General features: G+C 40.3%; 1 protein-coding gene across 3 annotated transcripts in view; it reads left to right on the top strand.

Moving 5' to 3' along the window:
* IARS1 (isoleucyl-tRNA synthetase 1) overlaps positions 1-14,514 on the top strand; it is an 81,198-nt gene that overhangs the window by 43,376 nt on the left and 23,308 nt on the right. For all 3 annotated transcript variants that reach the window (XM_032633934.1, XM_032633935.1, XM_032633936.1), the window contains exons 18-26: positions 136-219; positions 1,350-1,494; positions 3,116-3,236; positions 7,513-7,604; positions 8,375-8,452; positions 9,370-9,491; positions 9,937-10,039; positions 10,287-10,370; positions 12,609-12,783. In XM_032633934.1, the coding sequence (XP_032489825.1) occupies positions 136-219; positions 1,350-1,494; positions 3,116-3,236; positions 7,513-7,604; positions 8,375-8,452; positions 9,370-9,491; positions 9,937-10,039; positions 10,287-10,370; positions 12,609-12,783 (1,004 nt within the window). The remainder of the gene's footprint in view (positions 1-135; positions 220-1,349; positions 1,495-3,115; positions 3,237-7,512; positions 7,605-8,374; positions 8,453-9,369; positions 9,492-9,936; positions 10,040-10,286; positions 10,371-12,608; positions 12,784-14,514) is intronic.

A 14,514-nucleotide genomic window follows, 5' to 3' on the forward strand; every position in this document is an offset into this window, starting at 1 on the left:
ACAACCTATTGTTGTGCCTTAGTAGTAGCTTGTGTCCCATTTGCACTTACGTATTCCAACTTGTAGATAATCTGTAACCATATATAAACTGTGATGTTGACTTATTTATTTGGTGTTTCCCTTCTATTTTTCAAGTGATGGCCAAAAAATGAGCAAACGCAAAAAGAATTATCCAGATCCACTTTCAGTCATCCATAAATATGGTGCTGATGCCCTCAGGTACAAACCAGTGCTCTGTCTTGTGTGTATTTGTCATTTCTTATTAAGCATCTTACATTCTGTTAATCATGTTTTCAGTGATATTAATCATTCTATTAATTTGGTTTATAAATAGCTTTTTTAAAAAAATGCACATCTGTTACATGGAGAATTACATTGGTATGGTGTTGACTTTAAACCCCCAAGGTGGTTTTCTAAATAGTAAAGATGTTTCTATATCTATAGGTCTTTTGGAAGAGGAGGCTGTGTGTTGGATTTTATTAAGCAGCACACGTACTCCCAGGCTAGTTGCTGGTGCCTTTCCCTCATTCCTTCTGTAGGTTCCCTGTCTTATTGATATTAGAATTCTCTTATATCATTTATTTCAATTTTACACTTACTCCTCAAATAGCCGTATGAGGTACGATTTATGCTAGAGCAAACAAAAATACTGAAAAGTTTTTAGAGAAATGTGAGATACTGCTTGAAATAGTCATAGTCATAAACGTTGAGTGCTCAGGTTAAAAGGCACCAAAGAGATCTTATTCAGCATCTTCCTGTTACGAACACAGAGACCCACACCCAGGGGCAGTGGGCAAGCACGTTCACGGTTGCCATGTTGCCCAGGAGCAGTTAGTGGGGTGTCCTGCAACCCCCAGTTATCTGTTAGACTCACCTTGGCATAGCTGACAACTTGGGCCTCTTAATTCTTTGTTTGAAGGAAACATCCTGTAGGATGTTTAACAACATCCCTGGTCTCTGCTCCCTGAGTCCCTCTGTGCTGGCAGAGCACATGTGGCTGTTCCTTGTGAATCCCTGATGCCTGCACATATGTCCTGGAAGGAGGGCCTGGCTTCTTCCTCTTAGTGTTGCCATACTGCTTGAGGCCTGTGCTGGGACCAGCACAGGGCATGCTTCTAGGTTAGTTCAGTGCCATATTTTGGTGTGGCACTTTTGGTCTCCCCTTTATAATTTGCTAGGTCTCTTACACAAAATAAGAATTTTGTCGGTTTTAAATTGACTGTTAGAAGCGTATTTATAATTCCCCGCTTTTGTAGAAAAAGGGCTGATTTGGGTATTGCCCTGTCAACATAGTAATATTTGGTTTACTGTCTGCGTCCCTTTTCCATGTAATTTTTCTCCTCTTCCAGATTATACCTGATTAACTCCCCTGTGGTGAGAGCAGAAAACCTCCGCTTTAAGGAGGAGGGTGTTCGAGATGTCCTGAAGGATGTGCTGCTACCTTGGTACAATGCCTATCGCTTCTTCATCCAGAACGTCCTGAGGCTACAGAAGGTGTGGGTTGCAGTGCTGTGGGGTAGGGTCTGCCCCACGGAGCTGGGTTGAGCTGGGTTGAGCTGGGTTTGCGAAAGATGGTCAGGGGTCAGCTGTGAAGCAGAGCTCCATGGGAGACAGGAGCTAACAGGCCCGGTGGGTGGGGGCTCAGAGACACTGGGGAGGCCATAGATGAAAGTGTGACAGGTGTCTGGGGTCCATGCTGGGCCAAGAGCACAGGACCGGAACTTCACCATTTGGATAGATGCTCACCTCTGCAAGACACAGAAGCCTCACCTGTTGAAGAAGAGTTGCATTGGATATTCATTTAGCCAGCCAAATTGGTACTGGGGACTTAGTGATGGGGGAGCCAGTAAAGAGTCAGCTACTATCAGAGTGAGTGCCTAGTAAAGGCTGTTGCAGATGGGTGGTCAGGGAAGGCCACTTGATGAGTGCATTTGGGCTGAAACTCTGAAAGTGAGAGAAGTTCTCATTGGGTTGCTGGGATGAAAAATAGTGGTTCTGATATATAAGAAAGTGCCTCAGAGCAGTTACCTGCTGGCCTGGGAGGCATCCTCTGAGAAGCCCCTTCCCTTGCCCCTACTAACTGCTCTCAGGCCAGCAGGCTTCATTGCACATGTGCCTGTCCATGCTTCCTAGACTCCATTTGGGGGTCAGGGCTCAGGTACCACGCATCTTTTTATCTCCAACACCTTAAAAGTAGAATTCCTTAGTAAACTACTTCTGACTAAACATGTGATATTATTCCTTCCTGAGAAACTGGTTGGAGAGCTGAGCTTTGAGCATTGCATTCCAGCAGGCTGGTCACTTCTTGCTGCCTCTGGCTCATCTCATTCTGCTAATGAACTCTCCCAAGAAGAACAAGGTCTTTGGGAACAACATCCCTAGCGTTCCTATCTTTTGGATCCCACCACCTCTCAGGCCAGCAGTGCTAAAGTGGGTCTACTTTGCAGGCCTCTGCTGGTGTGGGATTCAGGAACACAGGCTGGTTCAAACCACTCACAGTTGGGGCTCATCTGGGCATGGCAGAAAGATGCAGGCTCCAGCATCAGAGCAAGAGTCAGCATGGTCACTGCCTTGCCATCCTGATGGTGATGCCGTTGAGTAGGGACAGGTAAAGTAGGCCTTCAGGATCGAGGAGGATTTGCAAAGGAAAAAGCAGGGGTGGAATAGAGCATTCTGGGTAAAATAATTTAAGCAAAGACATTAATTCCTAGTACTCATTTTCAACTTACAGACAGTTGTCCAGTCCTAGCCAGTTTTGCTGTCCTTCCTTCCTCAGATTCAATGTAACTCAACCGCCTACTTAACGACAAGATGTTGGAATATTTCTTAATTCATAATTACTCTTTGGTGCATAGGAATCATTTTTTCCTAAATTCTCTTTAGTTCACTCAAAAATGTAATTCATTAATTGAGGACTTAATGTTCCAAGTTCAGAGTTTACTTGGAAAATATTGCTAAGAATCGGAAATTTAGATTGCCAACAGGGTCTGGGTTTTTGTGGTGTTTTTTTGATTTGTTTGGATACTTCTTTCAGTTTAAATAATTTTAAAAATTCATTTCTCTACAGTAGTTTCCCCCAGGCATGCAGAATGTTTCAATAATTGTCACTTCCTAGGAGGAAGAAATGGAATTCCTTTACAACGAGAACATGGTTAAAGAAAGTACCAACATCACAGACCGGTGGGTCCTGTCCTTTATGCAGTCGCTCGTTGGGTTCTTTGAGACTGAAATGGCAGGTGTGTCTCTCTTGGGCCTTCTCTCAGGAATAAGGAGTCTTCTCTTTGTAATTGTCCTTTTGATATTTAACTGTTTTTCTTTATAAACATAGAGGAAATTTTTTTTTGAAGTATAGTTGATTTACAATGTTGCGTTAGTTTTTGGTGTACAGCACAGTGATTCAGAAATATAAATGTGCATATATATATTTTTCATATTCTTTTCCACTGTAGGTTATTATATGATACTGAATATAGTTCCCTGTGCTATACAGTAGGACCTTGTTGTTTATTTTATTTATAGTAGTTTGCATCTGTTAATCCCAAACTCCTAATTTATCCTTCCCCCACCCCCTTTCCCCTGTGGTAACCATAAGTTTGTTTTTTTTTATGTCTGTGAGTCTGTTTCTGTTTTGTAAATAAGTGCATTTGTATCATATTTTAGATTCCACATATAAGTGATATCATATGGTATTTGTCTTTCTCTTTCTGACTTCACTTAGTATGATAATCTCTAGGTCCATCCATGTTGCTGCGAATGGCATTATTTTTTATGGCTGAGTGGTATTCCGTTGTATATGTATACGTGTGTGTGTGTGTGTATAAGTACCATATTTTCTTTATCTGTTCATCTGTCAGTGGCCATTTAGATTGCTTCCATGTCTTAGCTATTGTAAATAGTGCTGCAGTGAACATTGGGGTGCATGTATCTTTTCAAGTTCTCTCCAGGTATATGCCTAGGAGTAGGGTTGCTGGATCATGTGGCAACTCTAGTCTTAGTTTTTTAAGGAACCTCCATACTGTTTTCCATAGTGGCTGCACCAATTTACATTCCCACCAACAGTGTAGGGGAGGGTTCCCTTTTCTCTACATCCTATCCAACATTTTTTATTTGTAGACTTTTTAATGATGGCCATTCTGAAAGGTGTGAGTGATACCTCATTGTAATTTTGATTTTCATTTCTCTAATAATTAGCGATGTTGAGCATCTTTTCATGTGCCTCTTGGCCATCTGTATGTCTTCTTTGGAAAACTGTTTAGGTTTTCTGCCCATTTTTTGATTGGGTTGTTTTTTTTGGTATTGAGTTGTATGACCTGTTTACATATTTTGGAAATTAAGCCCTATCAGCCGCATTGTTTGCGAATATTTTCTCCTAGTCCATAGGTTGTCATTTCATTTTGTTTATAGTTTCCTTTACTGTGCAAAAGCTTATGTTTGATTAAGTCCCATTTATTTATTTTTGCTTTTATTTCTATTGCCTTGGGAGACTGACCTAAGAAAACATTGGTATGATTTATGTCAGAGAATGTTTTGCCTATGTTCTCTCTAGGAGTTTTACGGTGTCATGTCTTATAAGTCTTCAAGCCATTTTGAGTTTATTTTTGTGTATGGTGTGAAGGAGTGTTCTAATTTCATTGATTTACATGTGGCTATCCAGCTTTTCCGACACTACTTGCTGAAGAGATTGTCTTTTCTCCATTGTATATTCTTCCCTCCTTTGTGGAAGATTAATTGACTGTAGGTGTGTGGGTTTATTTCTGGGCTCTCTAAACATAGAGGAAATTTTATAGAAATTTTGAGAGATACAGAACAATAGATAAATAAATATTTCTCTTTACCTCTCAAATATAATTTTAAGGCTTGTTAGTTGTAGAAATGTTTTGTTCCAAGGCCTTAGAGATTGTCTTGGGGGGATGTCTAGTGACCTCACCCCTCCACAGATACCACACAGGCCCATGGAATCACAGGCTTCAGTAGTGGATGCCCATGAGTTCAAAACCCAACTGCACCACTTGTTCCCTGGGGGAGACGTTACCTAATCTATGAGCCTCAATTTCTTTCTCCGAAAAATGGCCTGGTAAGAGTTAATATGAGGCTCAGATGGAGATTACGTACATACAGTAGCTAGCAGATAATAGGTACTTAATAAGTAGTAGTTGTTATTAATATGTTTTAAATTTATTTTTAGGTCTACTTTATTAAATAAGTAGTCCCTGTTCAGCCTGCAAAAATTAGGAAATACAGAAAAACAATAATGAAGTTGACATTTCCCCACAATTCTCTTACCTAACAACAACAAATTTAGTTTTAGACAGGTTGGAAAAGTAGGTTATGTTGGTTTCCTAGAAGTTGGAGATGGAACAACCGTAAGTCAAGGCGAGAAATTCCAGAAACTGTTAACCTGGATACCTGAGATGGGTCTGATAAAGTCTGTGGGCAGGGGAGAAAAGATGGCATCCCTGTGTGCACCCTTGTGACATAAACCAGCCTCCCCCAGCGTCCTGTGGTTGCCGGGTGCTGTTGTTCAGGTACTGCACTCCAGTGCATTCGAGGGGCCAGAGCAATCTGGTTCATACAGGGTTCTTCCATTCCTCAGTTGGTACATAGCTCTTTGTGGAATAGTTGGTGCCTCTGTACTTGGCACAATAGGATGGTTAGTCCAGGAAATTTTGAATGTTTTATCAGTCATCCTGAAGGACTATACCCACTCTATTAAACATATGTAATAAGGGTCATATGACTGTCAAACTATTGGACAGATTGACATAAGTGAAGATGGAAATGAGTGTGCAAAGCAGACATCAGCACTTGGGTTCTCACCACACTCCCTGGGATACCTACTCATAGCTGTGTCCAGTTTTCCCTCCTGAGTGATATAAATGAATGGGATTGTTGCCTGGGGGCCCTTGCCATCTTTAGACAGCAACGGCTGTGACCTGAGAATGTATATCCTGGCTGGGACCTGGTCTGCCTGGGAACTAGAGGTTTGGCAGCAGTTGTACACACAGCCGAGTGGTAAGGGCCAGGTGCAGGAGGCTAGGTGGTGCACGTTGAACCGATGAGAGGGGCTCCAGACCCAGATTGCCCAGTGCAGTTCCCACTCCACCAACCTGTCAGCTTTATGCCCTTGCCTCCCTCATCAAAATAGAATTCTGAGAACTAAATAGGTAGCATCGTTGAAGAGTCTGCAGTTGGTATTAATGATTTCAGTGGTAGCTGCTGCTCCCTTTTATTATATATGGGCTTAGTTTACCTTATAAGAGTTGCAACTCTTGAACACTCTAGCTTCCTAGAAGGTGAAAAGTGTAGTGAACCCTAGAAATAACTTAGATGGGCCTCTGTCTTTACAGAACAAGCCTCTGATCACAAAAATTGCCTCTCTAGAAATGTATGACCAGCGAGTGCCTCTGGCCTGGGGTCCAGGTGTTGGTCTAGCAGCACCTCAGTGCTAGTCTTTTTGAACTGCAACAGAGAGCAACTCTGCCCTTGGCAACTTAACCACTGTGTTAGCTTAGACTAGGAACCTCATTAACAGTCACTGAACTCTTAATATAAATTGTGATGTGTTTTTATGATTTTTGGTCTTACTCTCCTTGTTTTTGGTGTTTGTTTTTGTGCAACAGAGAGTATCAGTTAAAGGGGAGGTGAATGGCAAAAATCCTGAAGATAAGTCTGGGCCTCAAACAAAGTTGGCTAGATGCCCTTAACTTCCTGCTTGCCCTCTGAGTTCCTCAGGGGAGCCTTCAAATTTTTCTGATTCTTCAAGGTTCTTCTCTCCTTCCAATACCTCCTTTAGCTTTCTTTCCTTGACTATTTTAACCTTTAGAAACCCTGTTCTATTTTATGCACAGCCCCTGCCTGAGTTTCTCAGCAGCAGCACTGCTGACAGTTTGAGCTGGGTCATCCTCTGTGGTGGAGGCTGGCCTGTGCATTGTAGGTTGTTGAGCAGCATCCCTGGAGTCCACCCACCAGATGCCAAGAGTGCCCACCTCCCCAGTTTGACAACCAGCATGTCTCTCTAGACATTGTCAGTGTCTCCTGCAGAGCAAAATTGCTCTGGTTGAGAAGCCCTTATCTATGCTCTGCCTCTTAGCATCTAATTAAAGCTTTTTGCTTTTTATGTGTCTGTCTTAGTTGAGGTCAAGGTAGCACAGTGGAAGAAGTCAGGCTTTTGTGGTACTACCACCTGATACAGTTCCAGATAAATGGTGCCTCACGGAGTCATCTGGCAGGCAGCCTCGGCCCCTCAGCCACATATACGGGGTTTCCTGTTTTCTCACTGACACTGGGAGTTTGCATGTAGCTCACAGGGTGGTTTGTGCATGCCCCTAGACACCTTGACAGCTATATAGTACGTCCTCAGTTTTGATTGTTTCACTTTGGTACTTCTGCCTCCTTAACAGGTGTGACAGCCCTTGGATAGCAGGGGCTGCTTGCTCTTTCTTATATCCAGCCCTGTCCTAAGCACCCAAGATGCTTATGTGTTCTCACTGCCTGATTGGTTGTTACTTTTAGCTTACAGACTCTATACTGTGGTTCCTCGCCTGGTCAAGTTTGTGGATGTTCTGACTAATTGGTATGTCAGGATGAACCGTAGAAGATTAAAGGTAAGTGCAGGCTGCTGTTGGGAAGAGCAGAAAGTGTAGGAAGTATGAGAGTTGAGGAAAAATGAGAACAGCCAAAAGGAAAAAGAGCATTTTCAAATGCTCTGACTTTTTTAAGCTATCTTTTTCCTTTTAATGGCATATTAACTGTATTGCCATTTGTTGGTTGGGGGACTCATAAGTTTAGAAGACATCTTGCATATTTTCAAAGCATAATTATGGACATTCATATTAGAGGGAAAGTCTCAGGCCAAACAGGACTGTACTGAGCAGACCTCTTAAAATCTGAAATAAATTCATGCAGATATTTTGCAGATGTTTTTAGGTAGAGCTGTGATATTGAGAGGGACACCTCCTCACTTCTACCTCTAAAGGGACAGTTACTTGTTGACAAGACTTGTCCTTAAGCCTATTGGGGATATAGGGTGAGTGAAGCATGGATGCTGTCCCAGGACTTAAGCTTTACATAAGCAACAATGGTAGAAAACAAGGAGTGAGGGATGCCCAGACCACTGTCCATCAGTACTGCCTTCAAATGTGTTAATGATAAAATCCTGTAACAAAACAATAATCTTGTTTTTGTTAAATTATATTACACACACGTACATGTATGTGTGTATATGTACGTATATCTAGAAGGACATACACTAAAATGTTTAAAGTAGTTATCTCTGGGTAACTTAATTATGGTTGAGTTTTCCCCTTCTTATTCTTTTTTTTCTTACAATGAACTATTGGTTTTAACAGTTTAATGTGTGTTTTTTATTCACTAGGGTGAAAGTGGGATAGAGGATTGTGTTATGGCTCTGGAGACCTTGTTTAGTGTTCTGCTTTCTCTGTGCAGACTTATGGTAAGATGCCAGCCCTGTGGGCTGCTTGTGGTGCCCGGTTGCTGCACTGTCCTCCGTCTGTATCTATTCTGTATTTGTTCCACTAAAAATAGAAATAGAAGTGTTAAAATAACCTAAATTTCTAGTTTCTTTTCAGAAATCTCGTTAGCTTATGTATGTCAAATAACGGCTAAAAAACATTAGCTTTAAAAGTTGGATTCTTTCTTTTCACCCTTGGCAGTACATTTCAGGTCAAGGTCCTTGCATCTAGACTCAAGAGCGGCATACCTCATCTTAATGTAGATTCCTGTAATTGTCTGTGAGTAGTGGAGAAGTTCTTGAACTAATAGCTAACCAAACAAAAATATATTGCAAACAGTATTTTACTTGAGACATGTTCCTATCAATTGAAATAAATGACATACAAGTAAAAATTCCAGCTTTAATTTCCTGTATCTTATTTCTGCTATTCCAGTTTAATGTTATAAGGCTTCTATTTATTTCCTAAACATACATGGAATGAAAACCTGCTTTGTACCAGGTCCCCTGCCTGGTGTCTCATGTCTGACCTCATTCCCCTTCATCCTGTGAAGCAGGTGGTGTTTCCCCAGTTTACAGAGGTTTAGGGACATTCATTCCTCTGCATGTTGACTTGACTGGCATGTGGTCAGGGACTCCTGTTTTTATTATAGACATCCTCAAGAATGTTTTAGGCACTTCTGGCTGTTAGTCCTGCTGCTGTGTTTCATGAGTGTCTAGCTCGCCAAGTTCAAAATGACGTCATTTCTCTTTCATAGGGCATGTTTTGTAACCTCATGTTCATTTCTGTGCATATTCCCATATCATTTCTCTAAAATGTTTATGTAGTTGCTTCTCACCCTGAGATCAGTTAATGATGGCTACGTATGAATGACCCGATGTCTTCTGTCCTTACACAGGCCCCCTATACCCCTTTTCTTACTGAATTGATGTACCAGAATCTGAAGACACTGATTGACCCTGTTTCTGTCCGGGACAAGGACACATTCAGTATCCACTACCTCATGCTGCCCCATGTTCGGTAAGAATCAAATATACATAAGCCTCTCCTGGGCCAGGGGAAGGAGAGTTGCCAGAGATGCACTCAAGTGGGGCCCCCAGCTCCCTGCTCCAGCCCCTTCATGCCCTGCCTCCCCCCTGAGCTGCTCCTCAGGCTACAGAATGGATAGGAGGGATGCTTAGTGTGGAATCCCCAGTAGAGCTATGGCAGGTAGGGGTGGGTAGGCCTGTTGGGATCGCTTTGGGGAGCTGCTAGGCACTAAGCAGCAGGCTCAAGCTTGCTGCCTGCTTCTCAGTGTGTGCCCCAAAGGCAGGCATGTGCTGTCCTTCCCAAGAGCCTCCCCGGAAAGCCTAGCTACACCATCACATCTCTAGCCTGACCCTGTTCCTCACTTAAGCATGCCTATTCTTTGGAATTTTCTCCTTTTGAATCTAATCTCTTTCAAATCCCTACCTCTACCAACCAGAGAGGAATTGATTGACAAGAAAACCGAGAGTGCAGTATCTAGAATGCAGTCTGTGATTGAACTCGGGCGAGTGATTCGAGACCGCAAAACTATTCCAATAAAGGTTTGAGATTTTATATCTGTTTTGCATTGCACATACCTAGATAATTATGTTTTGGAGTATTTTCTTAATATAAAGAGCTGCCAGCAATGGCGTAAATTTCTTTTCTGCAATAAGGGTGTGAATGACTTAATATTAGTTTTGCCTGCTTAGTCTGGAGCTTGAGATTCAGATAAAACATTTAACATTCATTTTTCTGCAGTTTAGAGGACTGGATGCTTATGAACTTTCCCTTCCATTTTCTTTCTAGTATCCTTTAAAAGAAATTGTAGTTATTCATCAGGATCCAGAAGCTCTTAATGAAATTAAGTCATTGGAGAAGTATATCATTGAGGTAAGACAGTTGATTTGTTTGATTTGGTCCAAACAAACTTCTTGCCTTGGGAAGATTATTTTGGTTAGTACTCTTTAGTCAACTACACTTTGAGTGTATCATTTGTCCTTTTCCTTTTTATATCAGTATATACATAAATTTAACCATCCGTGGAATTTTACACTTTGCTTTTAGATTCATCATGACTTTTTACAATGTAATTGTAATTCTTTAACAGTGATTTTCAATGTCCATGAACCTTTGTCGGATCATTTATCCTTTCATCCACTTCTCTTCCCCAAAGTACTTTTTGATAACTAACACCAAAAAAATCTTTGTTCCTTCAAATTATACAGGTATCAAGTAAACACACACTGGTTGTAAATAAGCACTAGCATCGAGTACAAAGCAAGTCTCCTCTTATCCTGGCCACTCCCTGGTGTCTCATCACCCACTTGTTCACTAGGTTATCTCCTGCTGGGTTGTTCCTAGCATTTTACATACGTGTACACACATTTGTACATATATGTACATACATGCACACATCATTGGTTTTATTTGTGAATAGAGGATCATATATGTAGTTTTTAACTTTTTTTTTCACTTTATAGTATTTCTTAAACAGCATCCCATGTTAAAACATAGAGATCTAATTTATTCTTTTTGTTCACTTCCTGACTGCATCGTAATTTATTTAATTACTCTTATATTGTTGGAAATTTAGGTTTCTGATTACAGACAAAAGGGGTGTGTGTGTGTGTGTGTGTGTGTGTGTGTGTGTGTGTACATGTGCAAATATGTCACAGTATGGATGTTGGATAGGTTCCTAGAAGTGGAGTTTTGGGGTCAGAAGTTTAAACTGTCATGTCAGTTATCCTCCCAAAAAGCTTTTACCCTGTAATGTTTTAAAAAGAAATATATTTCAAATTTCATTTTTATTCCTTTCACAGGTAGTATTTAAATCTTTATGATAGAAAATAATTAATTTCTATATTTGGTTTTGAATTGCTTGAGAATTCCAGACAAATATTAGAAACCAAGGAGTTTATAACTGTTTAGAAACTTAGAGTTTATAACTAAAAAGCTATAAATTCTATAATCAATGCTTAAGATATGGATAAAAATAGAATTATTTAAATAGAATATCTTAATCACTCTGAGAGCAAATAATATAATAATGTATAATAGCAAAACCAGAAATTTCTCTATAATTTGCTTCAGTTGACAGTTCCATGATATCTCATTTTCATATTTCCTACTGTGCAGTCACCATTTCCTGCTACGTTAGTAATCCTTAACTAACTAGTATGATGGAGACATGAAATGTTAAGATTTTTTCCCAAAATATTTATTTATTTGGCTGCATCAGGTCTTAGTTGCGGCACACGGGATCTTCAGTGTGGCATGCAGGATCTTTTGTTGCAGTGTGTGGGCTCTTCGTTGTGGCACGCAGGCTTCTCTCTAGTTGTGGCACGCAGGCTTCTCTCTAGTTGTGGCACGCAGGCTTAGTTGCCCCGCAGCATGTGGGATCTTAGTTCCCCAACCAGGGATTGAACCCACATCCCCTGCATTGGAAGGCAGATTCTTAACCACTGGACCACCAGTGAAGTCCCGAAATGTTTTGATTAACTGATTCTTCTAGTTAATTGATAGTTATTTGTGGTGCTTTGAAATTTCTTGAGCATAGGTCACCCTTAAACATGAAGTCCATATTTCTAAGGCTACAGTCCTTGTTAGTTGCGTTAGGCTCAACTTGATTGATCTGGACAGATTTTTTTCATACCATACAATTATTTATTAGTATTATTTATAGAGCTATGCAGCCATCACCACAGTTTCGTAGCATTTTCATCATCCCAAAAAGAAACCCAGTATCCATTAGCATTCATGCACCATTTTCCCCTCAATATCCCACCATCCTCTGGCAAACACAAATCTATTTTCTGCCTCTGGCTGTGCTCGCTCTGGACATTTTCTATAAATGGAATCATACAATATGTGGTCTTGTGTGTCTGGCTTCTGTGACTTAGCACTAAGGGTCATCATGTTATAGCATGTATGCGTGCTCCATTCCTTTATATTGCTAAATAATAGTCCATTATATGGATATACCACATTTTGTTTATTCATTCACAATTGATCAACATTTGGGTTATTTCCACTTTTTGGTTGTTGTGAATAATGTTGCTATGAATGTGTGCAAGTTTTTGTGGACATGTTTTCATTTCTTTTTTATTTCATCTTGTCTACCAAATATAGGAATTGAATGTTAGAAAAGTTACATTATCTACAGATAAAAACAAGTATGGCATTCGCCTAAGGGCAGAACCAGATCACATGGTCCTGGGGAAGCGTCTGAAGGGAGCCTTCAAGATGGTGATGACATCCATCAAGCAGCTGAGCAGTGAGGAGCTAGAGCAGTTCCAGGAGAGTGGTGGGTATCTGTTTTATTGGGGGCACCGTTTGTGTCCTCAATCTGATGGGTGTCTCATACTTAGGCTCCTCTTTGATTTCTACTGTCACAGCCTTTTCTTAAATAAGAACTTTTTTTTTCTGTTCATAAAAATATTTATTATGAATAATTCTCATAATTTAGAAAAAAGTAAAAAAAAGTAAAGAGAATAAAAATGACCCATAACTGATCACCCATCCATTTAATGTAGATTGAGTGCCTACTGTCTGGTATTTGTTATGTTAGGTGCTGGGGTGCTATTAAAATTCTGATTTATGTAATTACAGCTTTACAAAATGGAAATCACATAATTTTAAATTTCACATTTTTCACTCATATATTTTTACATTTTATGTTATTTTGTTTTTATTTATATTTTTAGTCTGTATTTTCATTTTACAAACATTTTTATGTGTTATTAGTCTTTAAAATGCTGTTTCAGTAAGTGCTGAAAATATTTTCCTTCCTGTGAATACCGGATAGTGTCTTTTTTTTTTTTTTTTTTTTTGCGGTACGCGGGCCTCTCACTGCTGTGGCCTCTCCCGTTGCGGAGCACAGGCTCCGGACGCACAGGCTCAGCGGCCATGGCTCCCGGGCCTAGCTGCTCCACGGCATATGGGATCTTCCCGGACCGGGGCATGAACCCGCGTCCCCTGCATTGGCAGGCGGACTCTCAACCACTGCACCACCAGGGAAGCCCTGGATAGTGTCTTTAACCAGTCTCTTATTGTTGTTGCTTTAGGTTGTTTCCATTCTTTTAATAGTACAACTAATATTTCAGTGAATATTTTCACATATAAGTGTTCTGTGGAATTGATTCCTTTTGGCTAGATTTCTAGATAGAAATTACTGAGTCAGAGGGGTGGACCTTAAGTTACCATTGAACTCTATAAATGCTAATGTAGGCCTAGAAAAATCTACCCTAGTGAGAGAGCAGAACCCCCTGAGATTCACCAGCCAGTGGTATAGAGTGTTACTGTTATCAGATGTTGCTTGTAGAGAAAAAGATGGTGACTTTTTAGAGGTGCCAGAATGAAAACTAGAAGATATTCAAAAGAAAAAAGTTATGTTTAATTTTAATTCAAAATTTAAATTTAAAATTTAAAATACTTAAGTATTTTTAGAGAAAGGGATGTAGCATTGACGTTTGGGGCTTCTTGTGAAGGAGGACTGGGGTCAGAACTTATTATAGTTTCTCTAAGATATCTAGAATACATATGTTGGTCTCAATTGAGCAAGACTGGAGTCATTCATTCAGCAAATATTTTTTAAGGCCCTTCTGTTTGGTTGGCACTGGGAACATAGAATAAAATAAGGTAGACATTGTCCTTACCCTCATGGTGCTGGCAGACACTAAAGATTTATGGACATAATCATCGTTTTGATAAGTGCACTGAAGGAAATCTTTAGGGAGCTTTTCCAGGTGCCCAGGAGTTCCCAGCTCTGCCATGATTAGAATCATATGTGGTCTAATTATGGCCACTTGACATCCTGTAGCAATCCTAGGGCATGAGTTCTTTGATTGTTAGGGTTCCCTCTGAAGTTGAAAATCATAAGCATGGAAGTGTCATGAGGAAAGATTTAAAGATTCAGAAATCAGATGGGTAGTTATGGAAATTGGGGGAAATGTCCCTAAGATTCCCCAAATTTTTAGGTAAAATTTATAAAACATAAGAGGCTAGCAACTAAAAGTTGAGTCAGTACTAATTTAAC

The sequence above is a fragment of the Phocoena sinus genome, chromosome 6 (genome assembly GCF_008692025.1).
Source record: "Phocoena sinus isolate mPhoSin1 chromosome 6, mPhoSin1.pri, whole genome shotgun sequence".
Taxonomy (NCBI): domain Eukaryota; kingdom Metazoa; phylum Chordata; class Mammalia; order Artiodactyla; family Phocoenidae; genus Phocoena; species Phocoena sinus.